Raw genomic sequence first — 25,584 nt, 5'->3', positions numbered from 1 at the left:
AAATGCAAGGAAAAGAACAGCGTTTCAATAAATGCCCCCTTCTTGCGTCGAGGACGGCACCTGTCACCGCAGCGATGCTATTTGCTCAACAGAGCTTTCTCGTTGATTCATAACGAACTCCGTCTCAGTCCACTGAAAGTATCCAGTGAAAGTAAGACTGGTATCTCAGTCCGCAACAACTGTTTCTCAAAGGTATGTCTTGACGGCGTGTACCATAGCTGATTCTGCTGTTTTCTACAATACAGGTGTGGCTCACGGCGAGGACGTCAGCTTCGGATTGGGCTACCCACTTCTTTATCCGAAGATCTCAACCGAAGATGAGAAGCTTCTGGCGAGACGAATGATCAGAATCTACGCACATTTTGCTCACACTGGGTAAGCATCACTAAATAATGATGAAGAATATAACACACCCTGTAGATATGTATCATTTTAATTTAAATTCGCGTCCAATTTCATATGGCTCTTTTCAGTTGTCTCCTTCTTGGTACCTTGATTTCGAGTTAGTCACATTCATATATCGAAGTAAAAAGATACTTTATTACATGGGTTTCAAGACGCTGCGTTTCATGTTACTGTCCGAGCCATTCGAAGTAAATTACCTCAAATAACTAAATGAAGTATCATCAAGTGAACTTTTTTTTTTAGAAATTTTGCAGAAACACACACTGAATAACAAAATCAATCAACAAAATTAACATATCCTATTTATTGAAACAGTTAGACAATGTTTGGTGACTGAAAAAGTTGCTGCACTAAATAATATATATATATATTTATTATTGTTAGAATATAGGAACTGGGATTGGCTTTGTCAACATACCCCTTTTGAATAAGACAGATGGTGGATGTAAATAATCAAATCAAACGGGACGATCGTGGGCTCTACGTCCCAAAGACGACGTTCTTGTATTATGCGATACTAAATTTCGTTTGAGACCTTCTGCCTGGGCCATTCGACCATGGCCAAAACATTAAGGGATTATGTATTGAATGAGATACTTACAACGATTGCTCAGGTCATCAAGCGTTAACATCGAGGTGTTTCGCTTTCTGATTGCCTCGCAATGGATACGTGCGTTCGCAATGCCGTATGCTAATACTCTGCCGACCAGTCTATTCTATATTCTATTGATGATCAAGCAGATAACAAGCTCTGATTCTACATTTAACTACTCGTAAATACTAGTCATTGCAAAAGTTTACCGAACAAACGATAACCTTCAAGCGTCTAGAAAAGCGAATCTGCCCAAGTCGAAAAGGACGTCCTCAAACGATTTTGGCCAGTTAGTTGTGAACCGACCGTCCTACCGTCAACACTGTCCCATCATGTTAGTCTGCAGGCACGCCGTGTAGTTAACCAGCTATAGACTCCGCACCCGAACGTATGAATCGAAAACTACATCGATAGATCACTGCCATTTAAAATCCACTCGTCCGCCATCTTCTACACTAAACATTGCTAACATTTGAATCTATAAAATCACTGGTCTTCTACGGTGCTGCAAGCTTTGTCGTTGTTTCGCTGCCGTCGCTGCTTATCGTACCTATCTGGCTACGCATTTGAGAGACAGGGTCGATCAACGCCGCTAGTTTGGAACAATGCTTCGTTACGCGCTTTTTGGGGTTGGCTAGCTACTAGGTTAGGTGATGCTGGCCGCTTCGGAACGGGACATTAAGCCAGGTTTGTCACGTTGTCTTAGGGAATGTCGGGAGCAAAATGTCGGCCGAGTAGTTGATTCTGCGACTGCCGTTGCTGTTGTGGCCGGAAAGCTCTGATAATCAGACCGCGTGCAGGCATTGTTCGTCCTAGTCCGCAGTAGCGCTCCGACTCGCTTAAGGCATCATGTCATCGGTAGCTGCTTGTACAACCCCCAGCGTCCAGTGTTCTTGAGGCGCCAGACATCGAGACGCTACTCTTATTCGGTGGCTGACTCGCGCCAACATTCACACTATCGTAACGTTACCCCCTTCATGGCGGCCATCGGTTTTAACGTCAACATCGCCGTGCTAATCTATAGACGACACCTTCGAACAACGACAGTGTCGTCGGTCTGGACTGATCGAAATGTAACACCGGCTTGGGCCAGACGCGAGTCGAGGACGAGCAGGGCAATAGTACCCATAATAACAACATTTTAGTTCACGTCACACTGCGACAACGGGACCGCGTCGATTTGATAGACCCGTACGGGTTCGGCGATGAGCTATAGGTGGTGCGCCGACGGGCTGCACGGCGTGTCTGGCTTTTAGCTGTAAAATAGTACTTTATTTCACAGAGGGATATGCATTTACAGGAAATTCATTCATGCCTGCGTGCGTTCCCTGTCGCAATTTGGCGTCAATCACCCTCCACAGCGCCAAAATGCATAAAACATGGAAGCATCCTTATTATTATTATAACATATTTATGTGTGAAGAGGTAATATGGATTTATTTTGATAATAGCTGATGAGATATATGTGTAAGATGGCGCAAAATTTCAAGTACATACAGAAGAGGAAGTTGTTTCTTTTTTTTGGGTTGCTGCTCGTTCACAGGTCAGTGATGCGCTGGCTTGAACTGAATCAACGCTGGTAGAATCAAGGTTAGCGATAACCGATACAGGGACCGTTTTTCAGCACTTTTTTAATCTTCGTCAACTACGTAAGGCTGCTATAAGCGCTGGTTACGATGGGAACTCAGTCGTAGCGACGGTCGTTACAATCCAGTTCCCAATACTATTTCATGTCCAGATGAGACGCATAGACTATAACGCCTGAATCATCGAAAATGTGTGGCACCGATTATACGCCTAGCACAAAATTAGTATATAACACCGCATATAATGAGTGTAGCTTCTGGACAGCTATTACAAAATGTATGCCCAATTGAAATTCGCATAGATCCTTTTGATTACCACAAAGGAAACGCTCGCAAGTAGTGATCAATTACGTGTTTTTTGTTTAGATCGCGCTAAGTAATATCCGTCAATGCAACTCTTACTCGATCAGTTTAGAGTCATATACCGTCCTTGTATGCTAGCGGGATGCTTCTTGGTCAAATATAAGAGTTAAGCTGGACACTTCATCGAACCGTTTTCTTACTTGCGTTGTGTTACATCGTACGAGGGGCTTGTCCTGTTGACGTTGCGTGACCCCGCTCCCAGGGGCTCGTTACATGTGTCGCAGTGTGGCAGGGTTGTGTGTGTGTAAAGTTTTTAAGTTGTAGCGATTCTCCCTCTTACGAACCGGGCGTGGTCGTAAGTGTAGCTGACCAATCTCTTTGAAACGTCTAGTTAATTTTCAGAAACTGTTCGGGGGGGTAGTATTCTGCTTGGAGTTTGGTATTGAACCGTTAGGTCAACATTACCTAAGTTCTAACAATTTAACCAGCTTCATTCGTTACAATGGAGGCGCGATAGACGAGATGATATGCATGCCGGTCACAAAAAAGCCCCTAGAACAAATCAGCCGTAAGGCTTCGGTTGACAATAAAGGAGATAGGCTTAGCCAGCTTGAACTCATGCACATCCTTCTTGGCTACACTCCTGATACACGTAAGCAAAATAACACCAATTATCACGAAGTAAATACGCAGATATTTTGTCATAGGCAAACATCCGTTGTCGCTTGTCGCATCTATCATGGTACGGCTGATATCATCCGATAACCCCTGTCAAGATTACGAGACGCATGGATGAAGACGAAGTCAATCATCGCAGTAAAGAAGAGAACAAAGCGAATATAAAATACGCAAAGCGAAAGAATTTTTCAACCCGAGCCTCAATGAAGCCCGTAATTACTTTACGAGAGAAAGCACCGCATGAGTGAGTCTGAATACTATCATTATCAACAATAACAGCGACAATCTCACACACGCACATTTATGCATTTTTTAGCATAGCACCGAAGCCAACATATAACGCCGTTACAGAAGGCCATCTTCGTGACCATTTTGCCCCCCAGTAGCGACACCTGAGCTAGTTTTTCTGGGCATAGCCCGTGTTTAGCTGTCGCTATACGCGTTACGATCATTTGTTTCCGGCGCCAACATTGATCCGACGTTAAAGGAGCCAGGGTGCCGACGTTGAAGGGTGTAGCATGTGGGCGAATCCAAGGGGATAGAAACATTCAAGGCGAGTCGATCACATTAACGACAGCTGTGCTATCCATATCAATGTGATTGCCATTATTGCCCATGCCGTCTATGTTTATGTCCCTGCTGCCCCTTATACAGTTATTGATGGTTTCTTGTCTTCGGTATTGGTTATCGCTGGCTCCCCTTAAAAACTGAGCCTATAGATAACCAGTGTTTACGTATAAAGGATTAGTGCTTGACAGTCGTTTGAGCTCTTGGGCAATATAAACCGCTAACCGAATAATTATTTTTCTCAAACGTTCAATATTGTTTCATTGTTTGATTGTGGCCAACGAGAACAGGGCTGTGCCTGTTTGACACGTACGTGTATGTAGAATCAAGGGAAGACGAGAGGATTCTGCGAACACGGATTATGAATCTCGAGCTGACAAAAGTGCACAGAAGAGGTAAGCTAGTAAATAGAGACCACTTTATCATGAAAGAAAAACCGATTGAATTATCGTCGTATCCCAGATCATAATAAGGTAATATGGCGGCAACTCCTTAATAGAACTTCGACGTTATGTAAGCACTTAGGCACAGACCATTTACTGACACAGAGATCCCCAAAATCGGCGAAATCGTTTATACGCAACACGATAAAAAGGTGCTAACAGAGCTGAAGGAGGGAGGGAGGTAGGTAGGCAGGATAAATGGGCATTTACTTGAATCTAGCTTCCAACTATGCCCTTCTCTATTTCACCCTCTTATTATTCATTATTCCGACTGATGCATCGCTTCATTTGTTATCTTCCTATGCGTTACACAAAATGCAAGAAAAGTCGCCAAAAAAAAAGAAAAAACGCAAGGAAATGTGTACGAGAAGACGGCGCAAAGAGGCAAGCCAAGTAAAAATACACATCTTTGTTCTATCGTTTGAGCGAGCAGAGACGAGATGGGCTCTGTCCAATATTGCTTCGGTTACAGTCCGACCCGACTTCGACGGATGACCATGAATGCCTCGTTTTTCTTCAACGGTGGCGGAATCCGTTTTCCTATTGCCGCTAGCGCATCTGCCTTGTCGCTCATCTCGTCGCCTTACCAACGCACCAATAACTGAATCTAATATCGGTTACGTGAAGGATTCTTGGGGGTAGATATGAAATGATACCGCGATCATGCGGCGCACGCTGGAAAAAGCTCACTCAGCTAATAAATTCACCACAAATTACGTACTTATGCTGCATAAATGTGTGAAACGGTTTTGTTTAGCTAAGCGCATAGAAGTTGCGCGAATGAACGCGTGCATGGACTTCAGTGAGGGTCTTTTTTTATACCGTAATATTTTTATTACGTGAGAATATGACTATGAGTGCCTTTTAAAGGATATCGGCATTGTACAGAGTTTGTTTAAGCGGAACATGAAAGGATCAAGGAAGCAAATGCAAACCTCTAGAAAATAGCCTTTTGTGACTTGATCATCGAATGTAGTAAAGTTGTGTGCAAAGCGTCAGGATTATGGTATGTTGCGGTTGATCAGGTCTTGCCAATTAGAACTGTGTAGTTACCTAACTTACTTAAATAGCTCTTAGTGTATATACAATTCTATAATTGTCGTAGATGTAGAATTGTTATTAAAATTAACCTGCGTATACGAAAATACATATTTTCGTGCATGGATTTTTTGTTGTTAAAACGTTCTTGCTTAGTTGAGCTGCTAACCCCTATAACGGGCCATACATTCAAGGCCAAATATCATCCGGTCTTTCGTCAGTTCGACCATTTTGGTTTTTATCAATTAACAAATTAAGCAACAATCGAAGAGAACACTACATTTTCTGAATCGTATTGAACAAACAGACGCTACACATAACGATAGACAACAAGTTACCGACGTGCAAGCAATCTACTCCTGTCTAAAAGACTAGGTCTCCAAAATACGGAGACAAGGCCACACTCCTGTGTTGGCCACCATCACGAAAACCGTTCCGCATATGTACGAATAATAGAACAAAAAAAAGGAACCGGGTGTTTTCGGAAGCATCATAACGATACGCGGTACCAGTAAAGACAATAAGCTGGGAGCAACGGCTGAAAAAAAGAGTTGTTTTCATAAACGCGTTAGACAATAGCGGCGATAACAGGATGTATTCATATCATAATTTACCTTACGTTTAGAAAGTGCTACAGTTGTATTCCCATTGCGCCATTCGTCCAATTTATCTTCATCTGGGTTCCGGCACGAGTCCATTCTTTTTAGGTGGCTTCGCGCCTCTGCAGCCCGTCTGTGACATAACGAAAAAAGCCCAAATGGGTAGCTGCACATTTCCATATAGACGCCTAGTCGATACTATACGTTGTCGTGCTGAGAGCCAGTCGCTTAAACTGGTGTTTAACGATAACAGCGGACGTAAAACTTGGAACAGCTAGATACTGGGCAGCTGGTGTCAACAAATATCTGACGTACACGAACTAACATATATAGTACATAGAATTTTATTGATGTGCCTCACCGTCGTTTTCCTGTTACTACTTAGATAGAAAAAATTAGTTTTTCTAAAGTTGTAGGCATTTACAAGGATGTATAAATGTGGCAAGCTTTAATGGTTCAGTAGCCTACGGTTCTTGTCAATATTTATTCGCTTACTAGAGAACAGAGGTCAAATGTAAATGCTTTTACTGCGAGTGCCTAGAGCCGTAGAAAAATTCTGGCGAAAGTTGCTAAAAAAGCAACTGTCTGTTTATTTTATAGTCAGGCTAGTGCGATTCTATGTTTGGTAATTGTCCTTAAATATTTTAGGTGAGTTTTATAAAGACCTGTGTCTAACCTTGAAGTGAACATCATAAACAAACACTTTGAACGATTGTATATGCTATATATATAACTTAAGCTAGCGAACTTAGCTACCGACCCACGGATAGTTTACATCAAATAAAGCGCATGTCAATCATATCATTTTGACCATCGGTATGAACAGTGTAAAGCAGCAGCAGCAGCGACAGCGACAGCTGGAGCTATGAACGACCCATCAAATCTTACTTCTAGTAACTGACGCTTACCACACGACGTAGGTGGCCTCTATTAGAGGATGGTGATGTTGCAAGGCCTGCAAAGTGTAGCGTCACCGTCTGAGACAAAAAAAAAGGTTATCTGAATAGCGACAGTGACCTAAGCGATGGCCAGTTAGTTGTACAGGTATTTCTGCTGCGGTGCAATGTGAAGCTATTGGCACAATACGAAGTTAACGAACTTCAAATGCTCAACAAACAGAAAACATGTAGACAGGGAGAAGTTTAACGCGAAGCTTGTTGTCATCGCCGTCTGTACTGGATAAACGCTGTCATCGATTTCAACCTGCTCAGCCCATTGGGTTTCTATATGGTTGACGATCGGCCTATCTATAACTTTAAACTAGTAGTTTACGCACATTGGTGGAACGACGTGTGCGATCGTCGGAATATACTAGCTATACACTTCGTCTTTGAACGCTATGAACGGGTGCTAAAGACACTTCCGTTGTACCCTATAGTATGTATACTGATATTCTGTACCTATTACCATAGCGCTCTGCTACCCCCAACCCCCCAATGAGGATTTAAGCTAACTTATAGATGTCGCTACGAGCATACGCTTAGTTGCATCGATCGGCGGCCATGACAACAAAGATGATAATAGAAAATGCCAGCAGTTAACGGTATTGTAGGTCATAACGATACTTCGTCGTCAGGCATCCGTTCCGCTTTGTTTATATTGTTATTTTCGTCTGATTTCTACTACATATGTGTCGTATCACTTTGTCAACGTATGCTATCCCTTAAGTATCTCTGGAGCGGCTATAAAATACAGGTCCTTTTTTTGAGCGCATAGGACTCGTTTCGTCCACGACAACGATTCTTTTGAGCGTGGATAAACGTTGCTACACAGCGATCAGAGCAAATCTAGTAGAATAATGATTTTTATATAGCTTCGAAGATACGTAAACGTGCTCGTGCAGCACGTTGCATTTGGGGCATCCTCATTGCTGTTTTCGGTTACAGGTGTTTGCCTCATAATGACGAATACGTTAGGCGTAACATTGAACATCCTTGAAACTACGACTTGCCCCTTTAGGCAGCTGGCGATACCGTTTCAAGTCGCGGCGTGTTCAACTGCCGTAGAGGTCTGAAGGAGAAGTTTGGCCGGGTAAATGGCAGCTTTTCAAATAGCCGTTATATTGCTTTGTAGGATAACAGGAAAATCGTAGGTCGGTAATTCTGTTAGCTTAACCATTTGCGGAAGTTTAGAACTTGCAGGTCTGATTATTTACTGTAATCAGACTCTGAAAAGCAATTTATACATGATTGGAAATAAAAAGATAATTATTTTCTTTTACACAATCAATTTAGACATATAGGGTATAGTCGCGAAGTTCCACCTGCCAGCATCCTTTCACATCTAACAGAGCCAATTCGATGCTCGTCTTGTCAATGGCTCACCAAACCATTGATGAGTGATTCCCGACAAACTGCATTAGCTGATCCATATAAATACCGTTCTGTAAATGCACCTATTTATTTCAATTGGTTTGCATAGATATATCGATCGCAAAGCATGAATAGCTACAATTTGACAATAAATATAGATATGATTATTTATCGTTCGTTCGGTCCAGCTCGTTGTTTGGCTTTCCTCGCGTGAGTGGCCATCTGTTTGTCGTCCACTCGTCGTTAGTTACCTACTATACGTGTAGTATACGCTATTCAGAGACGCGAACAATCGTATTTATCCTTTCGATGACATGTGGACTATCCGGACCCTGATCTGGCCGTTGCCGGACCCTGTGAGCTTCACTAAGTTGGCCGGTTCGTTGTTGTTTTGAGGGCAATGTATTCGTCTAACAAGCAGGATTCATAAACAGCTTGAAGATAGCGACGGCCGCAGCAACGCGTATGTGAATTGCCGTAGAAATGACTGCCATTGCCGAAGATGAGGAAAAATTCCAAGGGAGACGACAAAATAGTTTTTCAGAGCTGCTTCCGATTAATACAGTGGTCAGCCTTTTTTCAGCACCGGCACACATATGGGCCTATTTGTCATCTAATACATTTCGATATAGTTAAAAATCTCACAAACTAATAAATGCAAACCATAATCTCTCATATCTACACGCGAAATTGTGCGGTCACCGCTTTGTGTCGAAACGATATGCGTATGCCAAAGATTACTTTTTGCAGTTTTCAGCTTCACCTTACTAATTCTGGCTATTACTGGCATCGCTGTTTAATTGTACAGTCTTCTCATGCATTAGTTACATATAATAATAATAATAATAATAAAAGAGAAGTAAGCGCAATTGCATGACAGTTAGATTCTTACCTACGCTAGTACTATAACGGCAAGATGTCGGAGGGTAGCTAACGGTTCCTCGCGAGACGCCGTCAAAGACGTTACTCGTGTTTGTGGTGTACGCAGCGCCGTCGACGCGTAAGATCTCTGCGCACAGAACGAATGAACTACAAGTACAACAACGAAGAACAATTTATTTGCTAAGGAACAAAAAGCACTGCGTAACTGGGTCTCCACGGCTACTGGGATGTACGCCCTTCACAACCTTGAAACCACTCAAGATAATAATTTAGAACCACTGGGGCGGCATCTGCCCCAGCTGTATCCGAGCAGCTGAAAGATTACGTGATATATACACGCAAGATGTTAATTTATTTGGGAAATTAAGATTTTTCTTCGGTTTCACACTTTCTCAAAGCTTTGTCTCTTTACTTTACGTGTTTGCTGCTCCCGGCACCGTTTCATAAGTGAACGTTGCATGCCGTTGTTACCGATTCGATTTCAACCTATGAACTATCGAGTACCCCGAAAAGACAAGCTGCTACAGTCTAGCCATTTGTCCATGTCGTTCACTATACATATCGTCCTTTATTCTTTCACTTCCGATTTGTCACAGCAATGTTTATTATCACGGTCATTGAGATAATCGTCATCAGCGTAGTACGCGTTTATTCTGAACTTAGTCAGATATGGCTCAGACGTCACAGTCTATTTGATTTGCTGCTGCTGCTGCTGCTTCTTCGGAGACAAGAGGGCAATGTTCCCGTTCCAATCTTCTCTGAGGTAATCCGTCACTGCGGCCATCGTGACCGGGTACAGCATAACATACTTTGCATTGCGCATATTATTACTAGCTTATGCATTTTCCCACTTGCGTTGCTACGTAATGCTTTTACTTGTTGCTCCTGTTCGCAATAACAACAACTAGTCATTTGGCTGCTCCTATCCCCGTCACTTAAACGGTTTACATACCTCGGGTAGTGCTATCTTATCCAGAGAGATGTCATAATACTATTCTCATATATCGGAATTTTTCTATTTTTCCTCATCATTTTCATGCGTATTTTGTTCTTCTGCTCGCTTCTTTACATTGTTGTCGTTGACTTTATTGCTCTGCTGCTATACCGTCCGTTGGTACGCCTATCCCTCTGTTGCCAACGCATATGCCATCAGGACAGAGTGATCAGCTTCGCTGTATTGCGTCTGCTGTTATCTGCGGCGTTGCACCGCGCGATCCATGAGAAGAAACTGCCTTTCTCCTGTCTATTTCCTGACTGTCGCTTGGCGCGCTAGCGCAAGTCAACCTGGCATCGACGTAGCCCAGGCCGCTTGTTTAAGTTGCGCCAACGCAGCTGGACAGTAGCGCCCACAGCGACATAGCAACGAGCTTAAATACTGAGAACTACTTAGATGTCTCTATCTCTCCCTCTCTCATGCACGTCTGCTGTTTCACTTCGTCCGTCTTTACATGTAAACGTCCTGCGTTCGTAATAATTTTATTATGGGAGAACGGTGGCGGCAGGTAGGTTCAGTGCTAACGCTAGCGCCGTGAACGTCGACGCAATGCGATAACAATACAGCTGTTGTTCACGCGCGTCGCCATGTTGCACAGCAACAAAAGCAGCGACATGTGACTTGTATTCCCGTTGTTATTATTGCTCTTGCTGGTTTTAACCAATAATAGAGAAACGTAGCACAGATTAAATGAAGGACGCGTGGAGAATTTAGACTTGATCGCCATAGGAAACGTCGTGGAGTTGCCGGTGACGACCTAGAACAAAATTGATACGTTATCGCCGTCCTCTACATTTTAAGGAAGCCCTTGACATTGGATTCTGTTATAGCTTCATCGCGGAGCAAGATGTATGAACTCTCCACCCTATTGCTATGTATATGTCCTAGCGCTTGATCTTCGTCTAACAGTCAAAATAGATTCAGGCTGCCTCCCTTATATGTATCACCCAATTTCTTTATCGTTCCATAATGATTTTAATTTTCCACATTACTAGAACGCCATATCAGTGCTTTCACAGTGTACCTGAAACTCCCAAAATCGGACCCCATAGATTTCTTGAGTCACGACACACTTTACAAGTTCCTTGAGACCCATCATAAGAGTTTAAAGGTGATCATCACGATTCTTTTAGATTAGACACTGCGTCAGCTAGCTCGTGAGCTTTTTCCACTTTGCCTGTCAGAAACTGTTGCGTGGGCCCGCGTATTACACAATGTGATCCACTTGTGTAATCCATAAAGATAATGGCAACAAAATGGCGAACAGTGAATTCGATTTAGCGGACTGAAGACCTTTTCTAGCGTACTTGACTTCACGTTTTACATGTGCACATCAGTGCCCTGATCCCTCACTAGTTATAACATTCAATGCTTATTATTATCAGCGTTACAACGATTGGAAACTGACGTTGACTTCTGATCTATTGTCAGAGACAAGCAAGCACCAACGAGTAATAAACTTTAAACTGCCAAGCTGCTTTAATGAGGGTTAACGAAGATAACTTCGACACTTTTTCTAGTTGAAACATACCCGGCAGATTGCCAGTAAGCCTGTTCGACATGATTTGAGACTCATGTTGATTGATCTATATGTAGAAACTTTTCCAGAATTATGAACGTGCGAATAGAATATGACCTAAATGGATGACCTGTGTATGTAATTCAATGGACGATCTACTAGCATGCACATAACAGTCGGAACCATTAGTAGTTATTAACGAAATATGAAAGAATATTGATATACATTTTTTTCCGTATCTGTGCGTATTTATATACGTCAAATATCGGGTTAAGGAAGCGTACGATAATGAACCAAAATCGTCGTGTTTCGATCATTTTTTGTTTACGCATATATTCAAGGATATCTAACCCAGATGTAATAATTTCGGCCAGAATGATGAGTCTACAGTGTGATAGTGATGCAGTTTGGAAACTTTGGAAAAAAATGTTATGAACAATGTCCCCTGAAAACAAACAGCGTTAGATTTTACGTTCAGACATGACGAAAAACCGCTTACGGTAAATGTATGTTGCAACAACTCAATACTCAACGCGGCCGGCCTGATTTTGCATATACTTGACATAGAGTTCCATTTATGTCGTTGTGTTTAACTGGAGCCTACGTGACCGCACGTCTTATTATAATTAACCTGTACCGATAACAAAGTTATCAGTCGTGTTAAAAGAGGTGTAAAAGTGCTCGCATAGTTTGAACTGGACGGTGGATGTAATATATGATGGAATCTCAGTAAATTTTAGAGTAAAGCTTAACCTAGGCAGATGTATGGTTCGCCCCTCGGCCCCCCACTTAGTTGACCTCGGAAAGGCACATCGAACGTTGTTCGATATAGTTGTATATACTATGAGGAAAAAATGTATATGTATTATAGAATTAGTTTTCTCGTGCGAAATTCAAGTCTTATAAGGCTATGTAAATTGTCCTATGATAAATTCACACTGGGTGAAATAGGACAACCTTGAACTTTCTAAGACTGGCGGTGCAGCGTGACCTGATTCGTAAAACCCAGCCGAATCCGGATAGTATCAAAGCTTCGATTTAAATCTGAGATTAGACCAGTAAAACCATAGCCAGGTTTCGCAGTGGGGTCGGTTTCCATTTCTCTATAAATCACCAAATTATTTGTCATAGTACGACTAAGACGGTGACTGTCAACTGACTAAGGTATCATTTTATTAACCTTGTTCTTTTCGTTTAAAATTTTATATTGGCAAATTCAAAGTAATAGAATTTCATACGTGCCTAGCACGAACAAAGGTCATTAGTTTGTTTTTTATGGATCGTTTAAATCTCAGGTCCGAATACGACTTAATTGTTCTTCAACACGATAAACTCCACCCAGTCAGAGGTGCACCTGATCGATAGTAAACAAAGGCTAGAAAAACTATCACATCGGCTGACCGGGCAATGCATGTGTGCCCCCCTCAGACTAAAAATCTTATGCGATCTAATGAGTGCTGAAATCATCCGAATCGAGCCGTTCACCGTCGATAATCAAATCTGCTATAAAACGATTTCGGTTTGTACCCCTTTGTATAGGATTGGGCTTTCTAGACCGGGTTGCCGTTCATCCATGTGGGAATACTCAGAAAGTCTTCAGTGGCTTCTCAGAAACTATCGTATTTGCGCTGTTCGCACACGAGCGAATAACGCGTATGAAAAAAGACACGAAAGGATTAAGATGTCAGCGTACTGTCACTATTAGTTAAAAGGAAACCCTACAATTATTACAATTTAACGCTTGAATTACGATGATAATTTTAACTGAAGTGATTAAAAACTAAATCTACTAAAAAATTTGAAAGTCACCTGTTTCAGACTAGTACCCCCCATTTATCCATTAAAATCGCACGTAAACATTTAGGTTCTCGAAAAACCTAGAAAACATTGATATATATTTTTTAAACTTTTACCTTTTTTTGGTACGAGACAATTATTGAACTCCATGACAAGTACCGAGCACTTTTTTCAAATTTGGAAGCACGTTTGATGAAGAGCTTGAGAAATAAAACATCTTTTCGATGATATGCTTAACCGCTATTCAGAAAACGTAACCTAGGCGTAAAGCCGATCCCTCCCAGACAGATTTTTTTTTCATCTTAGAGCTTTGCTAGATCCGCCGAGAACATTAATGCCGTCTTTGGTGTGATTAAGTTATACAGTTAGAAGTTCTTAACAATATAACTTTGAATTGGACGAGGATTTGATTCCTCTCCATGCTGAAGCTACATCACGAATCTTTTTAGAAATGATTATTTAATTTGATGCAGATCGCGTAGCCTTACTACTGGGAATCAAAATTTTTGCTGCCGTTAAATGTCGTTCAGATTCAATAGTTGATCAAGAAGATCTCTACCAACTGCTGTACGTGCTGCGATGAATCATAATGAAGCATTGAAGTAGCTGTCGAGTGTAGTAGAGGTGCCCTCTATGTGAGCTTGATAGATCGTGATATAAAGATAGATTAGATTTTTGTAACAAGGATGAAATCCGTTGTCAGTGCAACGACTGTTTGAGATACATTTTTAGTTAAATCATTATAGCATACTTCCCTTAGGTTCTCGGCGTATCGATGCAGTGACCGACGGCGAACGTGCAGCCATAACGATCCTGATCGTCCTTGTACCTTCTATCAAACGATACGTTTGTTCGGAAGATTTGCATTCTCTCGTAGAATGCGATGCAAATTGCCCTTGAAATGTACACTGAGAACATTTCGAAATCAGCATCTCCTTTGACAGGCCTAACCTTAAGCACAGCTGCCTTGTCATAAGTTAGCGCGAGTTATCTGAACGTAGTAATTTCTCTAAAAAGCGATAACAAGGAGACCTCTAGAAGCTCTGAATTCTTCTTCTCTCGAAAATGAACAGATTTTCATTTTTAACTCGTACGGTCCTGGATGAATAGCGCACCGTTATAGATTTCTTGTTCTATCTACAGTTACTCGGTTGGCTGATAAACGCAATCATCAAAACACAGGGACGCTTTGGTGTGTTTTTTTTGATCGAACGCATGTTTTTGTCACATGTATTACAATACATACACATACATACTTCAAACGGCCTTTAGGCGGCCCGCTGACAGAATAGTGAGAGGTTTGCTAACGAAAAAACGTAACAATTTTTTACGACCATTTTTACATTGTGATTGGTTTGCTATTGGCGTATCTATTGTTATTTACATAGGTGAACATGTTGCTCAGTGATGAATTGACACGTCACAATGAAGGTGTACAGTAGATGCAACTCGAATACCATTGAATACGCAATCTTTTCGGGTCAGACCAAGAGTCAATACCGTTACGACGTTCCAATGAAAACGTTTGAACAGATATTTTACGTCGTGTACAAAGATACATACGTTTCTATGCAAGAACTAAAATTTAACTTCAAAACTTTTGGTCCCGTCTCAGCAGCTGGCGACGCGAATACTTTACGCGAACTCAATGAATATTTTAAAGAATCGGCCAACACTTTCTCCCTGGAAGAACTGTATTCAACGAAGATAACACTATTTTGTTTAGATGAGCTTTATTGAATGGCCACATTTTATGGCCGACTGTAAACGTGTGGTTTTCAACGACTTCGTTCATAGAATTTCTGACGCAAAACCATCCTTTATCGTTAACAAATATTAATAAACGTCTTTACGCAAACGTTCTAAGAAACAGTAAATGTGGTCATTAGTCCTTTCTAAGAAACTGTGTGTTGATAAATGCCTTCGATGAGACGCACGGCCGACAAAACGTTTGATTTGGGTTTACATTAGGTTTTAGTTGATGTATCCTTAATTTAATTCGAGTTAATATTGCATACATTCTGTTATGCACAGACGAAGAAACAGGCAGCTGTCCTTGAATGACATAGATATTATGCCTAATCTAGTCCTAATAACGAATTCCAAACAAGTAAAGTACCCTAAAATCGTGTACGTATGCCTATAATACCTAGATTGCTAGAAAACGTTTGCTCTAATAGTTAGTTAGCCTAATTTGCCTGATTAACGCTAGGACAAAGAGGACTATTAAATGGTTCGAGTATAAAGGTTCGATACGCAAGCACCGTTTTCTTGACGTGATAATTTCACTATGTTATCTTATGTGAGACATTCCGCTCTACACTGGGTTATTCTAGAAACACACATACGAGCATAGTGGCACAATTTAGATATTGACCCTTTCTTCATCGCTTATTATCTTATATATAAGAATAACATTTTGGTACATTGAGCGGTGACCACGCCTTTTAATGAACGATTGCACAACTTCATGCAGTACAAAAAACATGAATGGATTCTTCTGAGAGATTAGTTTTACAATAACCCTGTTGTATTGTTCTGCAAAGCAAGAATGATTATTAATAACTCTCGGCTCTGGGACACACCGCACTCTTCTAGAGCAGAGGCATCTTCTTTGTATGAGAAGAAGCTATAGGTTGGGCCTGGGCCGGGGCCACGGGTTCAGATAGAGAAAACGTGGCTGCGCCGATAACTTTCGGTGTCCACACTGATGCGGCCAGCCATTTGCTATCAATGGACATGCCAATGTATGACGGCTCGTATCTCCGAGCAACTGTGTTAAGAAACAGAATATGAAGAGTTGCTAAAGCACTTAGCTCTCACTGGGCTAAACAATGGTCGGGTTGGGTAATCATCAACTAATAGCGAAAGACAGAATCTAAAAAGTTCTAGCTGTTGTTTGTCATAGTCGATAAAGAACAATTGTCTACTGATAATTAGCACGGCATGGATGTGCGGTAAAATGCACTCAAATATATTGTAATGTACGGCAATGAGGTCAAAACTCCCGTGGGAGCGGAGCCCGCAACAAATCCTGTTAGCCGATTTGTGCGTGTCGTAATTCGGTTCTGCCATCTAAATTGACCGCAAGGGATCGGAGCTCATTTTGCTGATTCCTAGTAGTGCGAATAACACGGAGTTGACGCCCGAAAACTAGTCTAAGTTACTGAAATAAAGCTAGATAACTTACAAATGTCACACAGATGCCGTTTATCTGTAACATATATTACTATTTATAATATTATGTATTGTTCAACGTAAAACTTAATGACTATACATGAATATGTATGCATGATCAACTGTGATCCGTGGTCCAATACGTTATTACGCATGATTTTTTCATCTCCTGTTTGTTCTATTCAAGCTCTTTATCATCCTAGCAAATGATTAGACACCAGAGAAGACACAAGAAGCATTATATCAGATAAGGTGTTTGATATGCTTCTACGCACGTGTTACATGTAGCATAACAATACTTGTCAAGGACCGTCCGCGTCCAAAAAAAGGCGAAACTCCTGCATAATAATAATACTAATACATAACAATTATAAATTAAAATGATATAATTCGTATCATAAATACTCGAAATTTATCGTTTTCACTGTAGTAACGGCTGCTCGTTCCGGTAACGCGCTCCCGGTAAAGTTCTCACCGACTCCACGTCTTCTTCTAAAAGATGTTATCTTCTGTTGCTCGGCAAGCCACCAGATCTGCCTTTGGCTTGACATACTAACTCCCATGGCCAGCTGCTTCGTCTAAAATTTTGTCGCAGTACCTGCTAGGGCTGTTGTTCTACTACTACGGAGCGTCATCAATAATAACATCCACAGCAACAATGGTCCCCACAGGACAACTGGCTGTTGTATTCAACGAGGTCGTGCGATGACAGGTTGGCCGTACCCGTGGTAAATAGCGACATTATTATGGGACGGGAAGTGATGACGCCTCCGTGTGCCAGTCGCTGCGTTCGGCTGGTGTTTGTTGATAACTTAGCTGGCAGGAGGTAAAGCGTCTGCTTTGCATGTCATCATTGCATCTGTTTCGTATATGCCCGCGCAGAAGAAATTGTGTTCTTTATGATAGACAGCATTTCGTCTATCTCGGATGAATCCCCGGGTCGCTTCATTTTCTTCACATCACACACCACACACAAGAAGTGGGAATACTTCTTCAGAGACAGAACGTCTTGTGTGTGCTGCTAGTGGTTGTCTTACTACTGTCGATGAGAGAGCTGCATAAACACGACCTCACCGATAGAGATGTATCAGATTGCCGTACCCTGAGTAGTTATTCCGGATCAGCACGTTCAATTCATTTGCTTGCACTTTGTTTGAAAACTTCACTGTTGTTTTTTCATTTGTAGCCTTTAGCCAGTGTTGGAGGTTCTAATGGTAGTTTAGTGGGGATAACTGTTGACCCACAAACCTGATGATCTAAAGGTAGAAAATTTACAAAGCGCTGGCTGACTTGTTTGGAGGCGAGGGTTCGTGCAATGGCTAATTTAGCTAAAACACGTCCTTGTATAAATGTGTCATGAGTATATGTCAACTGGTTTGAATCTTACCCATGTTGGCATATGTATACGTAGGCGGATACCGGAGAGCTGAGTCGTGCTTGATAGATTTTTTTCGGCTTCATAACGTTGATAGCCCTTTTCGGCTACCACCGGTATGTTATGAAGAACATGTAACAACAATTACAAGGTTCATAGAAGTATGTGTCGTTAACTGCCATGACAAATGTGCTCACCTTTCTTCATACCGGTTACGATCAGAGTCATGTCTACATTGATTTAACAGCTGCAAATTGATCGATCGGGACCGAACGCATCATTCCAGTAGCGAACTTGGTTGATTATGGATCATGCGAATACAGAGTGAAGGTCTTCCAATTATGTCTATACCGTGCTTTATCATTATTACTTCCAAATAGAATTTTAATTCCCGAGCTTCTTGCCGTATGGATTGCCCATTTTGATTTCGCATTTACCATCCGAAGATAGCGTTCGGCTTGTTGCTATAGCAGTGCATAGTAATCCTGACACGCTGCTCATTGGCTCGATTCGGCTGAATACTCCTCACTGACTGATTACCAAATACATGCTCTTACGACACTCAACAAGAGATGATACTATCAAACCGTTCAAAACTCATTGTTTATAGGTATCTTAGAGCTTAAAAGTGGTCCCAAATTGATTAGCTAAATGAAGTTTTGAAAAGGAAAAATCAAGTTACGTCATTCGTTCGTTGCAAAGGTGATCGTTTATGACGCTCTTCAACTGATGGAATTATCGACGCTACCTAGCTATAAGCTTAACGGTAAAGATATGGAACTGCACTGGACTCTGCGTTGGCATTTGGAAGCGTGTTTTCCTATAAACATTGCCATCGCAAGCTTACACAGGAGTTAAGTATAATAGAGTGAAGAGTTCGGTACCTCGGATAGCAGATACCAGCCAGCTAATCCAGCGGTCCGCTCTCTCCTGCTAACCACCAATAATCGATACCATATGCTTCGGCTCTTCACTGGGCCCCATTGGGATACGTGCGATAGACTGCTGCGAGATTCGGTTCCTATCTGTTTTTATCGGGTTTGTTTACGGTTTTCTCGTCGTCTGCAACTAACTACTGCCCCACAACTAGCAGCTCTATCAAGGAAAGTAGCAAAGCTAGTTAAGCATCATTAACAGGGCGTCTATAAGGCCTAATATCAGATCGGAGTTTGTTATTGTCGTTGTTGCAGCTGCTGCAGTTGCGGTCATCAGCGATGCAGTTACCGGGCAGCATATTCCCCTTTGTTGTCCGCCCACACATCATCTTTTGTGGCAATCGCTTTACAATGCGCAATTATGCTGACAACAACAGCAGTAGACGGCTAACGACGAATATATCCTGGCCGGCGCCCGACTCACACAGCCCGGACCACTTACTTGAACCACGTCTACGACCCAGACCCAAAAGACAAAATGCGAACGGCAAAATAAAAAACCTGTAGATTCCTGCAGCAACAGTGAGGCGACCGAACGGCCAGGGCGAGCAAACCGATGTATGCAGTGTAATTCAGACATTGTTACTGTTGTTATGAGAACAGCGGAGGCAGCAGCAACTATTGTTGTTTGTTGGTCAATAAGCAACCCTCAAACAAATGGCCTATATGTCACATATATTTGGGTCGTTCACCGCGACATATAGAAGAGCTAAAAGACGAAAGAGCACACGTTCACTCTGGTTGGAATCAGAAGAAAAATACTGGAAGGCACGGGATAGCTTGTGTTATTCGTTATAGGCAATGAACGCCGGCGTTAATATGAGGTTGGTCTAAGGAAACGTGGTAGTACCGGTAAACTGCCCCCACCGAACGATGAAAGTTCTGACCATTATATACAACAAAATTACGTTCAGTTCCCAAAGCAATGATCCGCATTAACTAGTTGCCCTTTTAGTATACGTAAGCAATGTCAGTCGGTAGAACTATGTTCACCAATTCAATGACGTGTGATAAATCTTAAGCCGTCAATGAATAGCAAAGGTATAAAGCACCTATGACTTTGTACTGCTCTACCCACTACCAGATCTTTTACTTACGAAGAAGTAATAGGTGCGTGGGCGACTAAAAAACACAAAAATGGGTCATATAATGCCGTTAAAGTATTGGAAGAGCAACTAATTGTCTCCTCCGAGACTTTTCTGACTAAGCAAACGTTAGACAATGCGCGTAAAGTAGCAACGGCTTCCCGTGCCGTTTATATCCTAGTAGTTAATGAACATGCTTATCAATCTCGTACTTAACATCTTGTTAAATGCCTCTACACAGCATCGTTGAGCCTTTAACCGCCAAGATATTTGGATTTCTGCGCACGTCACATTTATATGGTAATATATATAGTATATAGAAAGGATTCACTTCTAGGCCAGAATTTTACAATTATTTTACGTGCTGTAGTCGTTGTTATTCTTCTCAGGCTTACGGATACGCGGTGTATGTGTGCATGTATCTGCGCTCCATTTCTTTTTGAATAAGCTTACATGTCGTGAGATTTTATTATATAAAAAAAAACCTGATCATTTCAGTCACTCTTTGTTCTGGGTTCTTTCCATCCTGGCGTCGAGAAAGGACTCTATCGTGAGACACTTGACGTACGGACAGTCTATAGCATTAAAACTATATCGATAATCATCAGATTCCGAATAATCTGGTTTAGTCTGCGTAAACTGTTTGATGAGAATTCTTTCTGTACATACGATGAAGTGTCATAAACGCCGTTTTCACTGCTCTTTTTGATTTACCTTCCCCCACATACGGAAATGTAAGACGAGGGCTCGATCGACACTTAAATATTCCGCAAACGCTTTTACCACGAGCTTTCTACCCACGCCGATGCTAACCACTCGGAGTGGAATTAATCTTGCTCTATCGCTATTTTGTTTCGCAGTCGCGGCATGAACGCGCCTGTTCTTGCGATTCTATTTTCCCTATTCTTTTACCTCATGGAAAATACAATGTCCCGCGTGTGATACGCTTCAGCAGCGCCGATCGGTTGGTGGAAATTGTTTGGCGACTCGGTTTGTCGCCTAAATTAAGGCCACAATGGATACAAGCAATTTCATAGTGTGTGGCTGCCATAGATGTTTGTTAGACGACGTTACATCTCCAACGGGATTGCTACGGGTCTCGTCGCTGGCTAAGGGTCCAGGCGGCGTTTCCAGCCTTCATCTTGCAGGACAAACCCATCCGCGCTTGAATCTGCGTAGATCGTCGCAGACCAAGCATGTATGCCGATATCTTCAAGCTAAATTAGGCTAACTGGAAACGTCTGGACAATAGGATAACAAGGGAAGAAACAACGAATATAGTAAAAACAATGACGAAGACGTTGACTGCGTTACATATATAATCAATTATTATAATCAACCTAAAATCCAAACTAACAATCCAACTAGATCGACAACCTCAGCGGCTAATGTTCCATCCAGTGGCTTTGTCGTGTGACGATTTCGCCTAAGAGTGCATTTCGGATATGATCGTGTTTACATCTTTCATTCTACGTAGCCACAATCAATTAACCATAGCTAGAAATTGGGTAATTAAAGACATGAAAGGCATGATCGAAAATGATAAAGCAGGCTAAGAAGCGAAACAAACACATGTCATTTGTATTACTAGCTGATGTTTGTAAAGAGAAAATGCATTCACTGCATTGCCACCAAGTCTGACATGAGTTCTATAAGTAAACTTCTTACATTTTTTCCATTTATCTAAAATATTAATGGCACACCGAACCGTGTTGTTGTGTACATACTTTTACGTTTTCGAAGCAGTAATTAAAATGCAGCTCTACCCTTTTGACGAATCTGTGACAACTATCACAATCATAAATGGCGCTTTAATGATTCAATTTTTTCCGTTGGAGCATTAGTCGAACGTGGGTATACACCCAATGCCCATCACATACCAGTTGAGTAGGCTGAAGCTGCCTGACCTAACAAAATGTCAGCAACAATGACAGCATCAGACCCTGTCCGTCGGTCGCGCCGTCTATAACGACAGCTACAAAGGGAAGTAACTTTCAGTATGGAAACACCGCCACGGTAATATCTGTTGGCGAGTTCGGACCACAGTAGCGGCGATGGTGTGATCGGCAGAAGTGGAAAAAGGCGGCAATAGCCTCCTTGTGAATCCAGCGTTTAGTGCCCGCGATCGACTTCGCTATCAGTACGGGCTGCTTTTGCTGCTGGAGTTAGGCAAGGAAGTTACGTTGCAATTTACACCTTGAACAGCACCGCCGAAATCGGCAGCTATAGCAGACGACACTCATATCACTACTCTCGTTCTTACTGCTGCCTGAATGTTGCGATCGCATAGGGTATCATTGACTTCAGCCTCGGTATTGATAATGGTTGTATCAGCAACGATGCAATTTAGCCGGATGCCACCTCTAGTATAAAGGGAAGGTTAGGTCACTCGTCCTTGTACAACATTTTGTTAGTCGCTATTTTTTCCATCCGATTCTATTCATTCGCTGTGTTCACATACGGTATTTGGGAGCCGATGTGGTTAATACTGCGCCAGTCGGCCTTGCTTCTTGGAGGAATGTTCCACCGGTGGAGGCATGCGACCCCTATAGGACAAACGGTTTTCGACGTAACGGAATTCCGATCGAGTTCATCGTTAATTACGGCCGGTGTCCTCGACAGCTGCTGAACTGATTTCGTCCTCCTTCTTTGGGCTCGTCTACATAGAAACATAGTGTCCATGCTCGGCTAATTTTTAGAAGCATTACTGGTCGACGACTGTATGACGGACGTCAGCTCTCTGTTTTTATTTTCGATCATCTTTTTACATTTTTCGGTCTATTTAAAAAATAGTTACATTATGGATACTTTTCTTTTAAATATTTTTCTATTTTTCGTTCTTTATTAGATCCGTTGAGTGGTAATTCTGATTTGGCAACAGCTATATAATTACCACTAGTTGACTAGATGTATATTTAGACGTCCCATGTTTGATGGCTGATAAATCCTTAAAGTTTGCGTTAGCCTCAACAGCGATAATAAATATAAAATAATTTTGTCTTTTGGCGTCGTTTAGTTCGACAAACCAAAGTAACGCTTCGCTTGATGGGAACACCCTCCGTGACGGACATCTCACTTTTGAACGAAGATCCAAAAATAAGTTTTATAGCCACCGGGCATATCGCCTCTAAACGCGTAATCCGATTGACGGGGCAATTGGTTTCCAGTTGTCCCTTTGTAGCGCACAAGCATAGCTTCACATTTGACTTATTTCTAGCTATCTTGATAAATGACCCGTCAAAATAGTGACAAATGGGTCTCTCTCTCTAGGCGCCCCGCTATGTCCTGCTTTCTATTAGCGATTCGATTTGAACTGATTTCATTTCTTTTCTTTCGCCCTACCGTTTGTCACCTCGTATATGGCTTGGGCGTCATTCACTCCAACAAACAGCGTACGCGTTTCTCCGCTACCACCGTCGCCGCCGCCGCCGCCACCACCAACGTTGTTGTTTGACAACTGTGACTTTCCGATATTGTTATTAGAACTGAATGAGCAGTGGATTTACGTGCGTGCTCACACTGATTCACCCTGCCACCAAACGTAGCCGTTACCGTGTCGCCCACATGAACCAACGTCATTTGAAGCCCGTACGTAGACTTCGCGTTCTGCAGCATGATTAACTGTGAAAGTAGTCGCTAATTTTTTTCTTCCGCGCTCAGCATGCTTGTTGGTCGGCGTTCCAATTGCGAAGACGGAATCGTAAAGAAAACGGAAACACCATGTAATAGTTATTAGCGTCGGGTGAGGCGGCGTTGGCGTTCGTGCTGCTTTGCACCTGTCACGGACCGCGTGATTCAGCAGTAGCCTAAGTATGAATGGACTTGGTCTACGCCTAGCGAACGCTAGCAGTATGACGGTATGGCTGTTGATACATGCCTTCATCCAACTATACCTAGCCTTTGGAAAGTTTTTGCAGGTCGCCAGTGCTCTCGCTGTGACCGCTAATGCTATAGGGTGTTTAGTCATAGATACCGTGCTTATGCAGAGACAAATTCAGGGGCAAATTCATAGGTACCACAAAACTAGAAAGACTGGTTCGAAGAGGAATTGTCGTTCCGGTATGACGTTGCCCGCCGGTTCGTTCTTCTACAGTAAAGAGCTTCCGCGGCCAAACGACGGCAATAGCAGTAGCTGCAAGAGCGTCCATTGTTTTATGCACCGCTGCTGCCGCTGCTGCTATTCACCCCCTCAAAATGAAAGCTTTTCTCCTGCATCAACCAAGAAGAAATCTTAACGCAGTCCGGCGTCGCCAATCGCTGACAGCGGCTCATACAAGTTTTCCCAGGACGGTGTACACGCGAAGTGCGCGACGTGTCATGAAATATATGGAAACATACGCTTATGTTGCCTGTGTGAATGCTTTGTGTGTGACGTCAGTATTTTTGACGACGGAAAATTAGCGTACGGAAAATCACTAACAGGTTTGACTGATGATGAATATCATGTAATGAGTATGGTAAGCCATAGCGGAAATCGGCTCTCTACATTTCTTCGTGTTGCATTTCGTTTCTCTGCAGTAGCTGCAGTTGCAACAGCAGACATAAGAAAAAAAAGGTATTGTGAAGCTCAATGAAGTCGCTGAAGTATGTGAAAATGGGGTACTAAGACAGTGATGACAGGAAACTCACCGTGTATTTAATGAATTTCCAGATCAGGATAATGAATGATTTGCAGGACAAATTTAAAGTTAGCTAAATGATTATAAAATACGATTTGGGGTTGGTGTTTCCGGGGGGTCGGCATTACTAACGGAAATGCTTGTATGGACATATTGTTTAAATGCGCAATTAATTAGACATTGAAAAAAAAACTTATGTTTGTTTTCACTTATGTTACACTTATGTTTTTAAAAGTCTGTAAGTAACTGTATGGACCAATATGACAGCTGACAGAAATGAGCAGGCCACCTTTTAATGACCGAGTAGTTCACACATTCAGTTGCCCGTAACGTTCTTGAGACTTGAATAAGCAGAAAGCAATAGTTTAAACGAGTGTGTCGAAAACTGTATCGGTAGCAACTACAAAGTAAACAAAGTTTTGTCTACTCTGTAATGTAACTTTTGAGCTCTCTCTAACATAAACATAGCATATTTTCGTGTGGATAATAACCTTAAAAACGAAATACCCACTATATAGTAAGTACGAATAAGTTAAAGAAGTGTCTGCTCGACGTTTCACCATTCGGCAATAATATTGCCCGCGTCCAAAAATCGTTTCTACGATATCTCGGCCTTTGTCTGGAGTTAAATCCTATTACATGCAGTTGACATTGCTCCACGTTTAGGTTCAGCACTCG

At 42.0% G+C, this 25,584-nt stretch overlaps 1 protein-coding gene across 6 annotated transcripts in view; it reads left to right on the top strand.

The window, feature by feature from the left end:
• LOC111252992 (acetylcholinesterase-1-like) overlaps window positions 1–25,584 on the top strand; it is a 44,499-nt gene that overhangs the window by 9,086 nt on the left and 9,829 nt on the right. For 4 of the 6 annotated variants that reach the window (XR_002674438.2, XR_015329554.1, XR_015329555.1 and 1 more), the window contains exon 3: window positions 246–375. Coding sequence is in view for 1 of the 6 variants with exons in the window: in XM_022811742.2 (XP_022667477.1) it covers window positions 246–375 (130 nt within the window). In the remaining 5 variants the exon portion in view is untranslated. Of the gene's footprint in view, window positions 1–245; window positions 376–4,421; window positions 4,527–24,094; window positions 24,843–25,584 lie in introns of those variants that run through there. The other 2 variants (XR_015329556.1, XR_015329557.1) reach the window with 2 other exon arrangements.

Source organism: Varroa destructor, unplaced genomic scaffold (genome assembly GCF_002443255.2).
Source record: "Varroa destructor unplaced genomic scaffold, Vdes_3.0 BEIS01000006.1, whole genome shotgun sequence".
Taxonomy (NCBI): domain Eukaryota; kingdom Metazoa; phylum Arthropoda; class Arachnida; order Mesostigmata; family Varroidae; genus Varroa; species Varroa destructor.
This window is presented reverse-complemented; position numbering and strand designations above follow the sequence as displayed.